The sequence below is a fragment of the Ailuropoda melanoleuca genome, chromosome X, assembly GCF_002007445.2.
Source record: "Ailuropoda melanoleuca isolate Jingjing chromosome X, ASM200744v2, whole genome shotgun sequence".
NCBI lineage: Eukaryota > Metazoa > Chordata > Mammalia > Carnivora > Ursidae > Ailuropoda > Ailuropoda melanoleuca.
Window position 1 is genome coordinate 37,763,883 of NC_048238.1, and position 19,147 is coordinate 37,783,029.

The window sequence follows — 19,147 nt, forward strand, 5'->3', positions numbered from 1 at the left end:
ATTTCTGTCAGTCACTGGGTGAGGGCTACTTCTAGACCCAATAACTGCCCATCACTTCCAGCACACCCCCTCACAAGTCTAGCTCACTCCAGAGGCCAGAGAAAGCCCTCAGACAGAGGCCTAGGTACTTGAAGTAGGAAGTCATCAGGTCAAGGCACAAGGGAATGGTGAGGGCTGAGGGTTCTTTGATGGGCCACCATCAGCTTCTGCTCCACAAACCCAACTCACCCTCTGAAAGCCCAGTTCTTCCACACATCTGCTCTTCCACACAGAAGGGCCCAAGCTTGCCTTCTGCTCTGGCTTTCTGGAAGACAGGACTTTGGACTGGGCTGAGGTGATTCTCTGGGGCTTGGGTGGGCAGAAGCCTGGTGATCCTTGGTTCAACACCCAGAAGTCCAAGGGACCCGATGAAGTTAGTAAAAACGAGAGCACGAAGAGGGCCATGAGCATTAGGGAAAGATGCTGCAGCTGAGGGGGTGTCTGCAAGCACAATCTTTTGAAGTCACCCTCTGAGACAAATTTGGAGCCTTTCTGCCTTCTATATGCCAGGGCTGGCCACCTGCCCTGCAGTGATCATGAAATAAAATAGAATGTAAAAGAAAATAGTAGAATTAGATCATTCTATTGCCCACATGGGAAGTCTTTTTTTAATTGGATATACTTGACATATTGTGTAAATTTAAGGTGTATGATGTGTCACTTTGATACACTTACATATTGTCATAGGATGGCCACTGTATCGATGTATATCACATTATGTAATTAGAGCACAACACTGTTTTCTCTGTTCATTACACTGTGCATTAGATCACTAGGGCTTATTGACGATGCATGGCAAGTTGGTACCCTTAAACAGCATCAATTTCATCCCCCCACCCCCATGCCCTGGTAACCACCATTTTCCCCTCGATGTTTTGAGTTTGACTTTCTTAGATTACATATATGAGATCGTACACTACTCGTCTTTCTCTGTCTGACTTGTCTCACCTAGCACAATGTGCTCAAGGTCCATCTGTGTTGTCACAAATGGCAGGATATCCTCCTTGTCATGGCGGAACAATACTCCATCGCCAAACAGAATCTTAAAGAGTGTAGGCTGGAGCAGAAGGGCCTGCGTATCACTCGTGAGTGTGGTCACTGAGACTCTACCTGGCACGTAGGTAACGTGCTGCCCCTCCAAGTTTAGAACCCCTTCCTTCTCAGTCTTTGCCTCTGGCATTGAGTCTCAGAAATCATTTATTCCTTGAGAACCCAAGTCCAAAGTATTCTTGCCCTTGATTTTCAGACAGACTTCTTTTTCTACAACTGGGGTCCTGAGAATACAGACTTATGGGCAGCTTAAAGTGACTCCGAGCAACAAATGTGTACAACATTGACACACGTGGGTGGGCAAGAAAGAATAATAAACAACCAAAAATTCCCATTTAATGGTATACAGTAACTTCATAGTCACTATATAAAAAATACACAGTCTTCTCTTTAAAAAAAAAAACAAATTTTTTTTCCTAAGGACATCTTCTGGCGGAAACAGTCTATGTTCACAAAATCTGAGTGAGTGGCTGGTTCGTATCCTTGTTTTTTAAATCCCCTTATCCTTTTTAATCACAGTTGAAGTGATATATGCATGAACTTTGCAAGGCATAAGAAAATATAATTTACTTGACATGATTTGGGGAGAGAAAAACTGAAATATATGAAACATCATTCAACCACATTATTTAGACAGAAAAAAAGTCAGAGACACTAATTGCCCATGATGGCTATTTATACAATGCACCGCTAGAGTGAAGGGATACTGGCTGCTCTTGAAATAGGCAGTTTAAATTTGATCCAGAAGGCAACCAGTGGAGCCAATAGAGACACATAATCTGGGAGGTGACATGTTTTCTCTGTTAAAGTTCAGCTATTGAGAGGGTAAAGACACAGGCCCCAAGTCTCGTTAGAAACCTCAAGCGAGACTGTGAAGTGGGAAAACCTTGTTCCCTTTCCGATGTCATTCTCCTGCTTCATTTCCTTCTCTCAGATGCCCGCCGTCCAGAGGATGACCCCTAAGAGTCCCAGAAGCACCTGGACCATAACTCCTGCATCACAACGTTCCTCTCTTTCCTCCACATCAACCAAAACGTACTTGTTTTCTGTCTTAATCCTCAAAGGTTGGCTCTGTGATTAATTGGCTATCATCTATAATCTAATAAACGAATTTCCGTAACGAGTCACGGACTAATGGCGGTACAAGGAGAACCCATCCACTTCCTATTTCCATCTGGGTATCACATAGGAAGGTCCTATTTTTCCTCAATGGATTAGTGTGGGCCCTAAAACTGAATCAATAAATGCACCAAAATAAAAACACCTCAGTGTCTTCAGGATTCTTAGCAGTTCCCCAAAATGTTGCGATACGGATGAGTAGTTTTAGTTGCCAAATCATTTTGTTCGTGGTGTTGAAATGAGAAGATCCCTATCAGACAGAGAAAGGAGAAAGGTCTACGTTCACATCCTTCCAAATATACGGGCTTGCTTGAAATTCTCAAAAATAAAAAGAAATCTAAAGGAGTCACCTTGGAATTATAAGTTCTAAAATAAAAATAGATGTTTATCTTTCCCTGATGGAATGTAAGCTCTAGTTTCTACTTCTCGTGTCATTCCTTTAGGGGATATGCCTGAAATGCCACTGGTCTGGCTAAGCCTTAAGGTATCTTTGTTTTCATCCACTGCCAGGCAATATTAATTGTCATCAGCGTAAAACATGGCCAAAACAGCCACACAAAACAGCCACACAAAACACACGAACTGATTCATGCCAATGGACAGAAGGCTCATGCCAACAGTATGGAAGGCTCACCCCTAGGTTCTCCAAAAAAAAAAAAAAAAAGCCTATACCCACCCCCAAGTGACCTTCACACCAAGAACCATTCCTTCACTCCCAGTGAAGATGCTGTGGCTAAATTGTCACGCAGGATAACTCTGGGGAAGGTAATGGAAACTAAGTTGAATTAGTAATACCTGCAATGTACCAGGCAGTGTACTAAGATGCTTTCCTAGACTCTTGTCTCCATTACTTGTCACAAACACCTGTGTGCTGGGTATTAGATGTCTCCAGTTCTCAAAAAACACCCTCAAAAAAGAGGGGCACTTGGGTGGCTCATTCGGTTAAGCGTCTGCCTTCGGCTCAGGTCATGATCTCAGGGTCCTGGGATCAAGCCCCGCATCAGGCTTCCCGCTTAGTGGGGAGTCTGCTTCTCCCTCTCCCTCTGCCACTCCCCCTGCTCATGCTCTCTCTGTCTCTTTCAAATAAATAAAATCTTTAAAGAAAGAAACCTCAAAAAAGAAAAATTTACTTACCACCTAAATTAGTAAGTGGTTGAACCAAAACTGGCTCCAAGACCCGTGCTATTTCCTCTAAGTTAGTGGCTGCTCAGACTAGCAGCATTGCCGTCACCTGAGATGTAATTCTTGTTAGAAATGCACAGAACCAAAACTGGCTCCAAGACCCGTGCTATTTCCTCTAAGTTAGTGGCTGCTCAGACTAGCAGCATTGCCGTCACCTGAGATGTAATTCTTGTTAGAAATGCACATTCTCGGGGCGCCTGGGTGGCACAGCGGTTAAGCGTCTGCCTTCGGCTCAGGGCGTGATCCCGGCGTTATGGGATCGAGCCCCACATCAGGCTCCTCTGCTGGGAGCCTGCTTCTTCCTCTCCCACTCCCCCTGCTTGTGTTCCCTCTCTCGCTGGCTGTCTCTATCTCTGTCAAATAAATAAATAAAATCTTTAAAAAATAAAAAAAATAAAAAAATAAAAAAAAAAAGAAATGCACATTCTCGGGCCTTGCTCCAGCTCTATGGGATGAGAAACCCAGGCAATTTCAGAAGCTCAGGCATTAGTGTCTTAATAAGCCCTCCAGGTTCCACTGATGTCTCTTAGTGTTGGAGAATCCCCATCTCAGACCACAAATCCAGCATGACTATATCCAGAGACGGGCTCACCACAGCCTGGCCTCTTCCATGGGCCCAGATCCAAGCTCACTCCTCTGTAACTGCTCTGTTCACAAACCATCTCTTCCCCTTCTCCGTCTCAATAGCCAGCATTGTCTATACCATCCTCTTGTCAATGTATTACGTCTTAGGCCAACTCTCCCACGGGGGCCTGAAACTCTTAGATCTTTGCAGCGATTTAATTTTTCACATTTGTCTTCCGTTTCACAGTGCCTGACCACAGTGGCTTGCATAAAGCAACAAGCTCCATAACCATTTGTTTCTGTGATGAACGGGAATAGCAGCAATGACGATCGCTTTGTACACCGCAAGAATATCGGGATATTCTGAGTCTGGAGCGTGCCTAGTAAATGAAATGCTGACAAATGAGAATGTGTCCTCCCTGGGGCCAGGGCTTCTTAAACTCCACTGTGTACACAAACCACCTGAGGATCTTGTTAAAATGCTAATTCTACTGAGGATGCTAAACTCCTATAAGCTCCCAGGTGATGGTCCGCGCTGCGCGTCCACACACCGCACTTTGAGTAGCGCGGTTAGGGTGCCCATGATCTTGAAGGGTCTGAACGCTATGGCACAGGAAGAACAGTTGAGGTCGGGACCTACGTGGCTGGTTTTGGGTATCTGGAGGTGAGGGTAGCACGTGCACCCTTAGCTGGCCCAAGGGCAGTGAGGGGAAGCTATAATCCATGTCTCAGATCTCAACGGCAGCTCCAGGGCAAGGAGCTTCCAAACCATCAGAATCATCTATGCAGTAAATGGGTAGGCACAGAATAGCTGCACACGTCCCACCTCCCCCAGCCCCGCAAGTGTTGCTGCGGATGAACGACCGCGGGGCAAAGATCGCCGGAGGGGATCTTGAATGGGACAAGTTGGACGAGGCCGTTCCGGGGCCCATCCAGCCAGGTTGAAGTAGTCTTTCCTTCCCCAACTCTGCGCAGAGAGCCCACATCGCATTCTTCCTAACAATGCTGTCCGTGTTCCGAACATAGGTAAGACATATATTATGAAGAAAATACGAATTTATAAAAGTGCAGAGGAAAAGTGAAAGTTGATGAATTCTTGATGTAAAATTTCGAACTCTGATTCTTTTCCCTTTAGTGTTTATATCTTAAGTAACTTTCTCCGATCATTAAAATATGCTTCATAATGCTTCTTGGGGCACCTGGGTGGCTCAGTCGGTGAAGCGGCTGCCTTTGGCTCAGGTCATGATCTCCGGGTCCTGGAATGGAGGCCCTGCTCAGCGGGGAGCCTGCTTCTCCCTCTCCTCCCTGCTTCTGCTCTCTCTCACTACGTCTTTCTCTCTCTCCAATAAAGAAATAAAATCTTTTAAAAAAATAATAATGCCTCTTAATACCTGCATCATATTGTTTCCGTGTACGTACCGAAAGGATTTAATCAACCCCTAACTGCGGGCCATTCCTGCTATTCCCATATCTTCCCTATTTTGCATAATGTTACAAAGATTTACTTAGTGAATAAATCTTGGTCTGCACCTCTGATTATTTCCTAAAAATGCCTTACCAGAGCATGGATACTTTAAGGCTCTAAATAGATATTCCCCAATTGCTTTTCAGAAAAGCTGCACCACCAGAAATGAAAGCACAGATTCCCTATTTTCCTCAGCAATGGGCCAATTACCGCTTTTTAAAATTTATCATATTGATTTCATAGAAATAGAACCTTATTATAGTATTTTATTTATATTTCTTTGATTACATTCAAGGTTAAATATAATTTTAGATTTGTCAACCATTTTAATTTATCTGTTTTATGACTGAGTTCTTCACTTATGTTCCATTAGTTCTGGAATATTCCTTATCATATTGAAGATAAAGCTGATAAGCCATTATGTGTTGTATCTGTTTAAAATATTTCCTGTCTAATTTTATGTTCGATGTTCCAGAGTTTTAATTTCATTATCAAACCTATTAATCTTTTCCTGTTGCCTTCAATTTTTTTATTTTTGGAAAGTTCTCCATTCAGAGTATACTTGGTAAATGTTCAATTTTTATGGTTTGGATTTTGACAGTGAACTTTAATCCACTTCTAATTAATGTTCAGGTGAGCTATTTGGGTTTCTTCTCGGAAGAGCTGTTTTTCTCTTCAATGTATTGAATACAATGGAATGTGACTCAGCCTTAAAAAAAGAAAAATGTCTTGTCACATGCTATAACATGGATGAACCTTGAGGACATTATGTTAAATGAAAAAGCCAGTCACAAAAAGACACATTACATGATTGCACTTATCTGAGAAACCTTAAGTAGTCAAACTCATAGAACCAGAAAGTAGAATATAGTTACCAGGGGCTGAGGGGAGAAGGAAAGGGGGACATGTGGCTCAGTAGCTATGGAGCTCCAATTTTGCAAGATGAGAAAGTTCTAGAGACCTGTTCAACAACAATATGCATACAGTCAACGCTATTGTACTTAACAGTTAAAAATGATTAAGATGGTAAATTTTTATGTTACATGTTTTTTTTACCACAATCAAAACAAACAACAACAATAAAAACGCATGTCCCTTCCATGATGGAAAAAAAGAAAACAAGATCAAATTTCTTGGAAAATTATTTATTTTCAGCAAAAAGGAATTGTGGCACTCTGACTCGTCCAAGTTCAACACATTATAAATATGTTTCCACTTATCACTGTATTTTATAGACTTTTAAAGTGCAATTATTGTTCTGTAAGTAACAACCTTTATTTGAAAGTCCAGAGCAAGAAATAAAAATTCAAAGGATTTTGCTGAATGACAAAAACATCTATATAAATTAGTAGCCAACTAATGTTTCATGTAAGAATTCCAGAATAAATTGTCTTTTTAAAAGAAAAATAAAAGAATTACCTTATCCTATCTGGTAGTACTACGTCTCATTTCTGTCCCATATTTCATGATCTTTGCTATATAGTTCCCCAAATAATATCGAATAATAATAGCGACGATGGTCATCCTTGCTTCGTTTAAGACTTAACATGAATACTTTTCATTATTCACTGTTAAGAAAGATGGTTAACTATTTATTTGAGGTGGATTTCTCTACCCTGCTAAGAAAGTACTCATATACGTTGCTGACTTTTGAAGTGCTGTCATTAAAAATGAGTGGAGTTTATCTAGTGTATTGATAGCATTCAATGTGCAGATCACACGCTTAAGTGCTAAAGAGTGGATTGTGTCCAAAATCCTATGTTGAAGCCCTAACTCTCAAGTTGACTGTATTCAGAGATAATTAAGGTTAAGTGAGGTCATGAGGGTGGGACCCAATCTGCTAGGACTAGTGTCCTTTTAAGAAGAGACACCAGAGAGCGCACTCTCTGTATCTCTCTCCCCACCATGTGTGGACAGTGAGAAGATGGCCTTCTGGAAGCCTGAAAGCCAGCCCTCACCAGAAACTGACCCTGCTGGATCTTGATCTGGGACTTCCAGCCTCCAGAACTGTGAGATAACATATTCCTGCTGCTTCCGCCACCCAGCCTGCGGAATTTCTTTATGGCACCTCAAGCCGAGGAAGCCATCTAAAGATACACTATGTTAACTGACTTCTAAAAACCTACTGTTTTTTATTGCTGTGATGTAGCCTATTTGATTAGAACAGGTTATTCTTTGACTATACTGTTGGATTTGGGTTCGTGATTATTTACTTGAGATAGTTTCCTGTATATTTCTATATGATACTGAATATCACGTTCCTTTCACACAATTTTTTTACCAATTATGGAATGAATGTTATGCAATTTTTCCAAACAAAATGAAAGCCGGGTGCCATCTTTTGTGTGGTGGTTCAAGGGCACACACTCTAGAACCAGATTGCCTAGGTCTGAATCCAGTTAACCTCCCTGTGCCTTACTTTCCTCGGTTGCATAATACGATAAAAATAGTAACTACCTGAGCTAATATATGTCAGTGGCTTAAGAACAATGTCTGCCTGATACAGAATACCTAAGGGACTAAAGTTTTGCTTTGTTTTTCTTTTCTCTCTCTCTCTCTCTTTTTTTTAAAGATTTTATTTATTTATTTGACAGAGATAGAGACAGCCAGCGAGAGAGGGAACACAAGCAGGGGGAGTGGGAGAGGAAGAAGCAGGCTCATAGCGGAGGAGCCCGATGTGGGGCTTGATCCCAGAATGCCGGGATCACGCCCTGAGCCGAAGCAGATGCTTAATGACTGCGCCACCCAGGAGCACCCCCCCTCTTTTTTTAAGATTTTATTTATTTATTTGTCAGAGAGAGAGACAGAGCACAAGCAGGGGGAGCAGCAGGCAGAGGGAGAAGCAGGCTCCCCACTGAGCAATGAGCCCGATGCAGGACCCGATCCCAGGACCCTGGAATCATGACCTGAGCTGAAGGAACATGCTTCACGGACTGAGCCACCCAGGCGTCCCTCTTTTCTCTTTTTTTAATCTCTGGTTATGAGACTTTTAAAATAGTTAAAAATTATCTTTCTTAAAATTTGAAAGAACTCACAGATAAAACTTCTGTCTCCATTTGCTTATATTATTTAATATTAACCCAACTTCTGTTTTCTTCCTTAAATATGCGACTACCCAATTTCTCCCTTTTTAAAAAAGATTTTTCCAATTTCTTAGCATATACTCGTACATAATATTCTCCTATAATTTTATAAAGCTCCTGCCTAGATCCTTTATTGCAAGTATCATTCTTCCTTTCATTGTATGTTATTTTAATATTGTAATTATAATATACGTAATTTTCACATATTGAAATTTTTTTAGGACTGACTTGTGGATTTTATTACAAAATTTTATTGACTGCTGTTTCTGATTTATTTCTGATTTTAAATTCATGGTTTTCTTCCTCCAGGTTTTGATAGCTTTTGGTCTTTGTTTCTATGAATACTTATTTTGTTCATTTACACAGACTTCTTTATAAATCTAAGGCTATGAATTTACTTGGTCTTTGCCCCAGCCCCAACACAGAGCTCCTAAATTCGGTGCAACTTCCTGAATGATAGGAGCATCTTTTATTCTAATGAGGCAATTCTCAGCAGGTCCCTAGATAGCTTCAGGAAGGGGGCTGGTTACCAGAAACATGGAGCCTCGATTAGAAACCTAGAACTTTCTGGGCGCCTGGGTGGCTCAGTCGTTAAGCGTCTGCCTTTGGCTCAGGTCATGATCCCAGGGTCCTGGGATCCAGCCCTGCATCGGGCTCCCTGCTCCACGGGAAGCCTGCTTCTCCCTCTCCCACTCCTCCTGCTTGTGTTCCCTCTCTTGCTGTGTCTCTGTCAAATAAATAAAAATCTTAAAAAAAAAAAGAATAAAAAAGAAACCTTGAACTTTCAGTTACATCCCCCAAACTCCCGAAGGTGGAGGAAGGGAGCCAGAGATTGAGTTAAAAATTGATTCTGCCTATGAGATGAAACCTCCAGAAAAACCCCTAAACGACAGGTTTCAGAGAGCTTTCATGTTGGTGAACACACTCATATGCCAAGAAGGTGGGGCATCCCAACTCTACGGAGACAGAAACTCGTGCGCACGGGACCTCCCCCTATGTACCTCTTTATCTGGCTGTTCATTTGTAGATTTCATAATATCCTTTATAATAAACTGGAAACTGTAAGTAAAGTGTGTTCCTGAGTTCAGTGAGTCCTTGGAGAAAATTCTTAAACCTGAGAAGGGGATCATGGGAAACGCCAATTTATAGCTGGTTGGTTAGAAGTATAGGAGGTCCAGGACTTGTGATTGGCACTGGAAGTAGGGGCAGTCTTGGGGGACAGAGCCCTTAACTTGTGGGGTCTATGCTGACTCTGGGTAGTTAGGTGTCAGAATTGAATTGAATTGTGAACACACTGGTTGTGTCCAGAGATTCAGAGAACTGGTTTGTTGGTATTGGAAAACACTAAAGACCTCTAAAAACAACTTTGTTCATATTCTGTAAGTTTCATAAATTTTTTTACAGCTGAATCAAGTATAATTGCTATACAACAGCAGCATTAATTTACTTTCTTTCATGCTAGGTCAATTTGTATCCTTTAGAATTTTGTGTAAATGGGATCATATGGGATATATGCTTTTATATCTGGCTTTTTTCCTTCTGCATAATTTATTTTGAGATTCATCCATGTTGAGACACTGTATCAACAGTTCATTCCTTAAAAAAAAGATAAATAGTATGTGATGTGCTAATGAATTGGATGAGGGGAGTCCACACCACCATGATGTATGTTTTAAATATCTTACAATTCAGGGGCGCCTGGGTGGTTCAGTCGGTTGAGGGACCAACTCTTGGTTTCAGCTCAGGCTGTGATCTCAGGGTCATGGGATCAAGGCCCATGTTGGGTTGAAGTCAAAGCTTTTTTTGATTTTGATTTTTTGGGTTGTTTGTTGTTTCTTTTTCTTTTTCTTTTTTGCATACGAATGTTCAATTGCTTCACTACCATTTGCTGAGAGGCTATCCTTCCTGCACTTAATTGATTTAGAAACTTCATCCAAAGATCAGTTGGTTACAATTGTATGGGTCTGTTTTGGGGTTCTCTATTCTCTTCATTGATCTTTGTGTCTATCCTTCCACCAGTGCCAAACATTCTTGATGACTGTAGCTGTGTACTAAATATTTAAATCAGAGAGACTCTTCCCACTTTTTTTTTCAAAATTGTTACAGCTATTCTAGTTCCTTCCCATTTCCATATAAACTTTAGAATAATCTTGTCTATAGCTACAAAAATTCTTGCTGAAATTTTGATAGAAATTGCATTAAATCTGAATATCAATTTGGGAGAATTCACACCTTTCCTATATTGAGTTTTCTCATCCATGGTTAAGTGATAGATTTTTATTGAGATGAAATTCACATAATATTAATAAAGTGCAAAATTCAATGTCATTTAGCACACTCACATTGTTGCACAACTACCACCCCTACCTAGTTCCAGAACATTTTCATCACCCCAGAAGAAAACCCTGTATCCATTAAGCAACTACTCCTCACGCCTCCCCCCTCCCCCCTCCAGCCTACTCTGCTTCCTGTCTCTATAGATTTACCTATTCCAGCTATTTCAAATAAATGACATCATACAACATGCGACCTTTGTCTTTGCCTTCTGTCACTTAGCGTGTTTTTGAGGTTCATCCATTGTTGCAGGTACCAGGACTTCATTCCTTTTTATGGCCAAATAATATTCTACCCTATGTTTATACTACAATTTGTTTATCCATTCATCTGTTAATGGACATTTGGGTTGTTTTCATTTTTTTGGCTATTGTGAATAATGCTGCTCTAAACGTTTGTGTTTGAGTACTTGTTCTGTTTTCATCTTTAAAAGATATTTTCAGTGGGTATAGAATTCTACATGGTCAGTTTTACCATTTCAGTACTTTAAAGATATTGGTCCATTATGTTCTTGCTTGCATTGTTTCTGATGACAAATCTGTGGAAATCCTCATTGTTCCTCTGTGCAAAATGTGACATTTTTCTGTGGCTTCTTTTACGATTTTCACTCTACATCTGGTTTTGAGACGTCTATGGTGTTCTTTGGTGTAGTTTTTTCATATTATAGTGCATAGGGATTTTTTTTTTTTTTTAGGATTCTTACATCCATATGTTGTTTTCATAAAACTTGGAATCCTTAGGCCATTATTTCCCTATCTTTCTTCTGCCTGCTACTATAATTACACATTAGAGTGCTTTAAGTTGTCCCATAGCTCACCAATGTCCTGTTAATTTTTTTCCCAATCTTCTTATTCTCTGTATTTCCTTTCAGATAAATTCTATTGCTATCCCTTTAAGTTCACTAATCTTTTCTTCTGCAATATCTACTTTGCCATTAATCCCATTATTTTTTTCATTGAACCTCACACATTATAGTATTTATCAATAGAAGTTTCAGTTTCATCTTCCATGTCTCTCCTTAACTTTTTGATCATATGGAAAATAGAATAGCTGTTTGATTGTCCCTAATTATAACACCTGTGTCAGTCAGAATCAGTTTCTATTAATTTCTTTGTTCCTTCATTGTGAGTCAAATTTCCCTTTTCTTTGCATGCCTGCTAGTTTTTTATTGGATGCAAGACCCTGTGAATTTTATGGGTGTTGAATATTTATGTATTCTTATATTCTTAAGCTTTTTTTCTGGGATGTAGCTAAATTACTTGGAAACAGTTTGATTCTTTTAGGTCTTGCTTATAAAATTTGTTAGGTGAGATAAGAAGCATGTTCAATCCAGAGTTAATTATTCCTCATTACCGAGGCAAGAACCTTCTGAATACAACATTCCATGAACCATGAGACCTTGCAGTCAGGCTGCTGAACACAGGTACTATTATCAGCTCTGTGTGAACACTAGGTACTGTGTCCTCTAATCCTTTCAAATGGTTCTTTCCCCAATCTTGGGTAGTTTCCTTGTACATATGCACCGCTCAGTTCTCAGCTAAATACTCAAGGGGCATTTTGAAGATCTTTGAAGTTCTAAATCTGTATAGTTCTCTTCTTTCAAATCATCTGTCCTGTGAACTCTAGCTCCGTTGGTATTCCTGGACCCTTAGCCCCATCTCCTCTAGTCAGGAAGCTCACCATTTCTACTTGGTTCCCCTCTTCCTGTGCCATAGGCCTGAAACTCTCTCAAGGCAATAATCTGGGGCAATAGTGGGGTTCACTACATTTGTTTCCTGTCTCTCATGTACCACTCTCTTTCATTGCCTAAAATCCAGTGTCTTGAAAAGCTTTGCTTCATGGATTTTGCCTGTTTTTTGGTTGTTTTAGGCAGGAAGGTAAATCTGGACTGTTACTACATCTTGGCCAGAAACAGAATTTTAACAGTAATGATTTTAAAAAGTATTACTCTAAAATGAAAGCAGGATCTAAAAGAGGTATCTGCACTCTCATGTTCATTACGGCATTATTCACAGCGGCCAAGATATAGAAATAACCTTGGTGTCCATCAGTGGATGAATGGGTGTGTGTGTGTGTGTGTAAATGGAATATCATTTGCCATGGAAAAGAAAGAAATCCTGTCATTTGTGACAATGTGAATAAACCTTGAGGGCATTTTGCTAAGTGAAATAAGTCAAACAGAGAAAGACAAATACTGTATGATCTCATTTTTTAAGAGATGAACTTGTAGAAACAGAGTAGTGGGTACCAGAGGCTGGGAGGTGGGAGAAATCAGGAGATGTTGGTCAAGGAATACAAACTTACAGTTATAAGATGAGTAAGTTCTAAGGATCTAAAGTACAGCATGGTGATTATAATTAACAATGTATACTTGAAATTCGCCAGGAGAGTAGATCTTAAATGTTCTAACTACAAAAAAGAAATGGTAATTATGAGATGTGATAGAGGTATTAGCTAATGCTACAGTAGCAATAATTTTGCAATATATAAATGCATCGAATTAATACTTTAAACGTCCACAATATGTCATTATATATTCAATAGAGCTGGAAAAAATACTATTGCAAGGATATTACTGCGGATTTGGGTGCATTATCTTCAGTGGCTCCTTCTTAACACTTCCTGAGGATTCTTAGTGTTCTTATAGCTGGAGGCTACTCAAAATTGCATGGTTATCAATGTCAGACTGTTAGAAACTAGTAATAAATTATATTGTTAAATAACTTGCAGAATTTTATGTGTATTAGACAAGCCCTCCATACCATTCCAAAATCCTCTTGGCCTCTCCTCTTACTCCAGCCACTGCTGCAATGACCAGTTGCATTCAGACTTGGACTGGCTTTGCATAGATGCAACCAGACACTGTCTCTCCTTGGCTAGTGTCATACATGTTCTATTTCCTTCCCTGAGGCTTTTCTGACCCCATCAGTAGGAACTCCCTCTGCATTCACACATGGACAACAAGAAAACGTGAGGGAGTTTAATACATATAGGGCCACTCCTGACCACTGGAGAACAGGAGACAATAGATAAATGATTTCCCCCTTGATCCCTGAACAGAAAGTTCTGAGACTCATTTTTTCACCTTTACAAAAGATCCCAGTTGGATGGATTAGACACCAATTTTCTACAATGGTGGCCAACTCAATTTGTGCTTAGATTGGTTCTTTTCCTCCTTCTCTGTTTCACTTCCTTTTTATGCACATCTGCTTTCTGAAACCATATTTCTAAATAAATTACCTGCCCACGAGAGTTAGCTGCTTTTAGGGAAGCCAGACTAAGATAGTAGAGCGTATATTTACATGCATATATCAATATATTATAACAACCAGTTTTGGTGTGTTATGCAATGATACTCATAACAACTAATGTGAAATCAAGTAATAGTATCCATGATATCTCTGAAAGGTTACTGCAAATGAATGGTGAATTTTTAAAAGTCAAATTTAAAAACCAAGCCAAGCATTTATTGAGTGCTTACTACATGTAAGGCACTAAGCCAAACACTGAAAAATAGCAAGAAGTATGATGTATAATGAACCAAAGAGAAAAATGTTTAGCAGGATGCTTATTTTTAAAATGCAAATTAGAACATTACTAACTAAAAATAATATAACTATATAACACTACTAAAAAAGTGACATCTTCTACTTTTGTCTTGAAACAACAAAATAAAACAGATGAGGGGTGCCTGGGTAGTGCAGTCATTAAACGTCTGCCTTCGGCTCAGGGCGTAATCCTGGTGTTATGGGATCGAGCCCCACATCAGGCTCTTCTGCTGGAAGCGTGCTTCTTCCTCTCCCACTCCCCCTGCTTGTGTTCCCTATCTGGCTGGCTGTCTCTCTGTCAAATAAATAAATAAAATCTTTAAAAGAAAATAAAATAAAACAGATGAAATATATGAAGTATAGTTTTTAAGACACTAGACATCAACCAACAAAGGGCAGTGATCTCTGAGAGAGAGAAAACAAATGAGACCAAGCACTTGGCTGGCTCAGTCATCAGGTCACGGGATTCTTGATCTCAGGGTCATGAGTTCAAGCCCCACATTAGCTGTGGAGCCTAGTTAAAATTAAACAACAACAGCAACAAATGAGACAAAATCTATTGTTCCCCAGTTTACAGCCTGGGGAGAATTTCAAAAGTGCAAGAAGAAGGATCTCAGGCAGAGCCTAGCAGCCTGCCTGAATTAAGTACACAGAGCTTGGAGTTCAGAAAGGTCAAGGAGACTAGAGTTCTCAAGGTAGAGTATGAGAAAGAAGAAAACACAAAATAGAACTCCAAAGATGTGTGGAAGGTCCCACTTCAGTCTTCCACCAAGTACTGACTGGATACGCACATGAGAGAAATCTTTGAGGCCAACCAAAAGTGGAACATAAAACATTCTCAGAGGTCACACAAGGCCAAGAATAGTTCCTTATATTAATTTTCAACTGCTGTGTAACAAATTACCACATACTTAGTGGCTTGAAATAAAATCTATTTGCAAGTTCATAGTTCTTTAACTCTGAAGTCTGAATGTAGGCTACCTGGGTTCTCTGCTTAGGGTCTCACAGGCTGATGCCAGGATGTTGGATGGGCTGGGTTCTTTTCTGGAGGCTCTGAGGCTGAATCCACTTCGAAACTTATTCGTTGTTGCCAGAAGTTAGATCCTTGCAGTTGTTAGGACTGAGACACCATTTTTTCACTGGCTGTCAGTAGGGGCTGCTCTCATCCTAGAGGTTAATTTCAGGTCTTTACTGTGTGGTCCTGTCCATTTTCAAAACCAGCAAGGGAGAATTTCCTTTTGTCATCAAATTTCTTTTGTCAGGAAGAACCTAGTCCTCTTTAAGGGCTCATCTGATTAGGTGAGACTCACCCAGTGTTATCAGTCTTTATTGACATCAATTGTGCAGCATTAAAAAACTTAATTCTGAGAGGGACTATACCCATTGAGGAGGGGATTCTATAAAGGTGGGGGTCATTAGGGGTCATCTTAGAATTCCACCTGCCACATTCTTATTCCCACCAGGCAGAGTAGAAACCTTCATTCATGATGGGGAATTGGGTAGAGTACTCAGAAGGGTCTTGCCTCAGTATTGTGAAAACACTAGTCCTAGACCAAAGGTTGTTTTTGTCCTACCAAAGCTTAAAGGAATAACTTGAAAGGATAAAAATGTTTCCCAATAACTTAATCAACCTCAGAACAAAGCTCAAGGGTGTTCATAAGATCACAAATACAGGCCTTTCTGCATCCCTCGTGGCAGGTGTCAGGTGGGAGCAGTGGGGTCCACACTGAGGGTTCACAGCCCACTGCTTTGTTGCCTGGATCCCCACGCCGCTGAGCTCACTCCCGCTCCTCGGTCAAGAGAAGACAGTGGGCCAGAACAACACCATTGCCGCAGGTGTCTACAGGGCTCTTTTCATCGGGTACTGTATTTACTTCCACCACCAGAGACAGAGTGGCGCCAGCTTAAGAATAGGCTTCGAGAACCAAGAGAGAAACAAAAGCTTGCCAAGGAGAGAGCTGGACTTTTCAAGTTACTGGACCTTAAAGATGCCGAAGCTATTCAGAAATTCTTCCTTGAAGAAAAGTTGCTAGCTCGAGGTGAATATGAGAAGGGCGTAGATCATCTGACAAATGCAACTGCTGTGTGTGGACAGCCACAGCATGTACGGCAAGTGTGACAGCAAACTCTTCCACCACCAGTGTTCCAGATGGTTCTGACCAAGCTTCCAACAATTAGTCAGGGAAATTGTAAGTGCTCAGAGCTTGGCTGAAGATGATGTGGAATGAGAAACAAATGTCAACATAATAATCTCAATGAAAAATATTTTTAAAAATCTTAACTCGGAAGATGAACAGCTCTGGCGGAATAAGGACAAATAGGCTTGTTATGGACTGTCCTGTACTGAAACCTACCAAAGCTAATTTTTACTTTGTGTAGATCCACTTGTCTGTTTTATTTATTTTTCCCAGTGAAAAGTGTATTTTGATGGAAAGCTTTTCGTTTTATAAATGAACTAGGAGTTACCAAAATATGGAGTTATTTTATTACTAAAACGTGCAATTAAAACGTACATATAACACCACATTACTTATGTTAAAAATACTGTGTTCAGTTTTGAAAGATAGGCAAAAAAAAAAAAGTATAGGAGAAAGCTAAAGAATGCACATTTTTTAAAACTAGTACATTTTGTTCTACATAAAAGAACTGGATGGAAACTTACTTTGTTTATCAAAACTAAGCATTAAAATCATTGATTTTTTTATTTTTATTTTTTATTTTATTTATTTCTTTTTTTGGTTTTTGGTTTTTTTTTTTTCTTTCTTTTTTTTTTTAAGGTTTTATTTGTCAGAGAGAGCGAGCACAAGCAGGGGTATAGGCAGGCAGAGGGAGAAGCAGGCTCCCTGCTGAGCAAGGAGCCCGATGTGGGACTTGATCCCAGGACCCTGGGATCATGACCTGAGCCGAAGGCAGGCACTTAACCAACTGAGCCACCCAGGCATCCCAAAAAATCATTGATTTTTTTAAAAAAGGAACACAAATATATTCAGTACCCAGAGGTTGAAAGCCAAAATGTTTGTCATTTAATAAAAAATTAGCAAGCAGGAAGATATTATCCATAATGGGGAAAAAAGTCTATCAATTGAAACTGACATAGAAATTGCAGAGATGATAGAATTAGTAGACAAGGACGTTAAAACCATTATTATAACTATATACCTTAAGTATAGGAAGGTAGAGGAAAAAATTTAACATGTTAAGTAGAGACATGGAAGATATAAAAAGACCCATATCCAACATCATCTATGATATATGAGATGAAAAATATAATGGATATGATTAATGGCAGATTAGATATCACAAAAAAAAATTATTAATGAACTTGAAGACGTTTCATTTTTTTTTTTTTTCAGTAAGGTGAATGAGCATGGAAGCTGCTTTTATTCTTCCCAGAAAATAAGGCTTGGGTGGAGGACATGCATCAGGGGCCAAAGGGTGTGAACAATATTCTTTACATTAGTTGTTTAGCCAAGATACTATTATGGGGAAATTGGATGGTTAATGTACTTTCATTTCTACACAAAATACTATATAAGAAACAATCTTTTTCTGGTTATGCTCTGTTTGCCCCTAACTCTCAAGGTCCTTCTCTGGCTTGTCTTGCTCCAAAAGGCTAATTTCTGAGAACTGAATCATTCAGTCCACACTTCCCTCTTGCTTGAAGACGTTTCAAAAGATAGTATCCAAAATGAACCATACAGGGGGAATAAAGAATAAACAAGATGAACAGAGCATCAGTGAGCTGTGGGACAACTTTAAAAAGCTTAATACACATGTAACGAGAGCCGCAAATGGACAAGAGAGGTGGGAACCAAAAAAAATCTGAAGAAAACGTGGCCAAAAATTTTCGAAATTGACTGGAAACTGTAAGTCTACAGATCCAAAAAGCTCAATGAACCCTAAGCACAAAAGAACTAACCCAAGTCTCATCATAAACAAATTTCGTAAAACCAGTGGTAGATAGAAATGTTAAAATTAGTCAAAGAAAAAAGACACATTACATAAAAAGGGAAAAAAAATGAAGTCGGCAGATTTCTCATGTGGAACAACAACATAATACAGAAGTGAGGGGAATAATGTATTTAAAATACACCAAGAAAAAACCTTCAACTTAGGCATTTATACCCTGTGAAAATATCTTTCAAAAAATGAAGGCCAAAAAAAGACATTTTGAGACATTTTTTTAAAAGCAAAATAATTCATCACTAGCTGACCCACACTACCAGAACTGTTGAAGGAAGTCTTTCAGGCAGAAGAAAAATGATTCCAGATGGAAATAAGGATCTGCACCAAAGAATGAAAAGCACAGGAAGTGGTAACTGTGAGTATAAATATGTGGGTTTTTTCTTGTTCTTTAAATCCCTTTAAAAGATAATTGACTGTTAAAAATAGCATTTTAGTGTGGAGTTTATAACATATGTAAAAATAAAGTGTATAACAACGGCACAAAGCTTAGTCGGGAAGAAATGGAAGTATACTATTTTAAGATTCTTACACTATCTGATACAATATGATATGTACTATACCATCACTGGAAGGTAGGCTCTGCCAACTTGTAAGTACATACTGTAAACCCTACAACAACCAATAAAATAACAAATTAAAGAGTTATAGTGAAGATGGGGCGCCTGGGTGGCACAGCGGTTAGGCGTCTGCCTTCGGCTCAGGGCGTGATCCCGGCATTCTGGGATCAAGCCCCACATCAGGCTCTTCAGCTGTGAGCCTGCTTCTTCCTCTCCCACTTCCCCTGCTTGTGTTCTCTC

At 39.7% G+C, this 19,147-nt stretch overlaps 1 protein-coding gene across 1 annotated transcript; it reads left to right on the forward strand.

The window, feature by feature from the left end:
* Positions 1-1,048: 1,048 nt before the first annotated feature.
* Positions 1,049-16,719, forward strand: LOC100479624 (mitochondrial import receptor subunit TOM20 homolog). Its single transcript, XM_034649013.1, is given in 5 exon segments — positions 1,049-1,124; positions 4,790-4,894; positions 16,125-16,280; positions 16,283-16,566; positions 16,568-16,719. Coding segments are annotated over 5 exon segments (666 nt in total). The 3' UTR covers positions 16,613-16,719.
* The last annotated feature ends 2,428 nt before the right edge of the window (positions 16,720-19,147 follow it).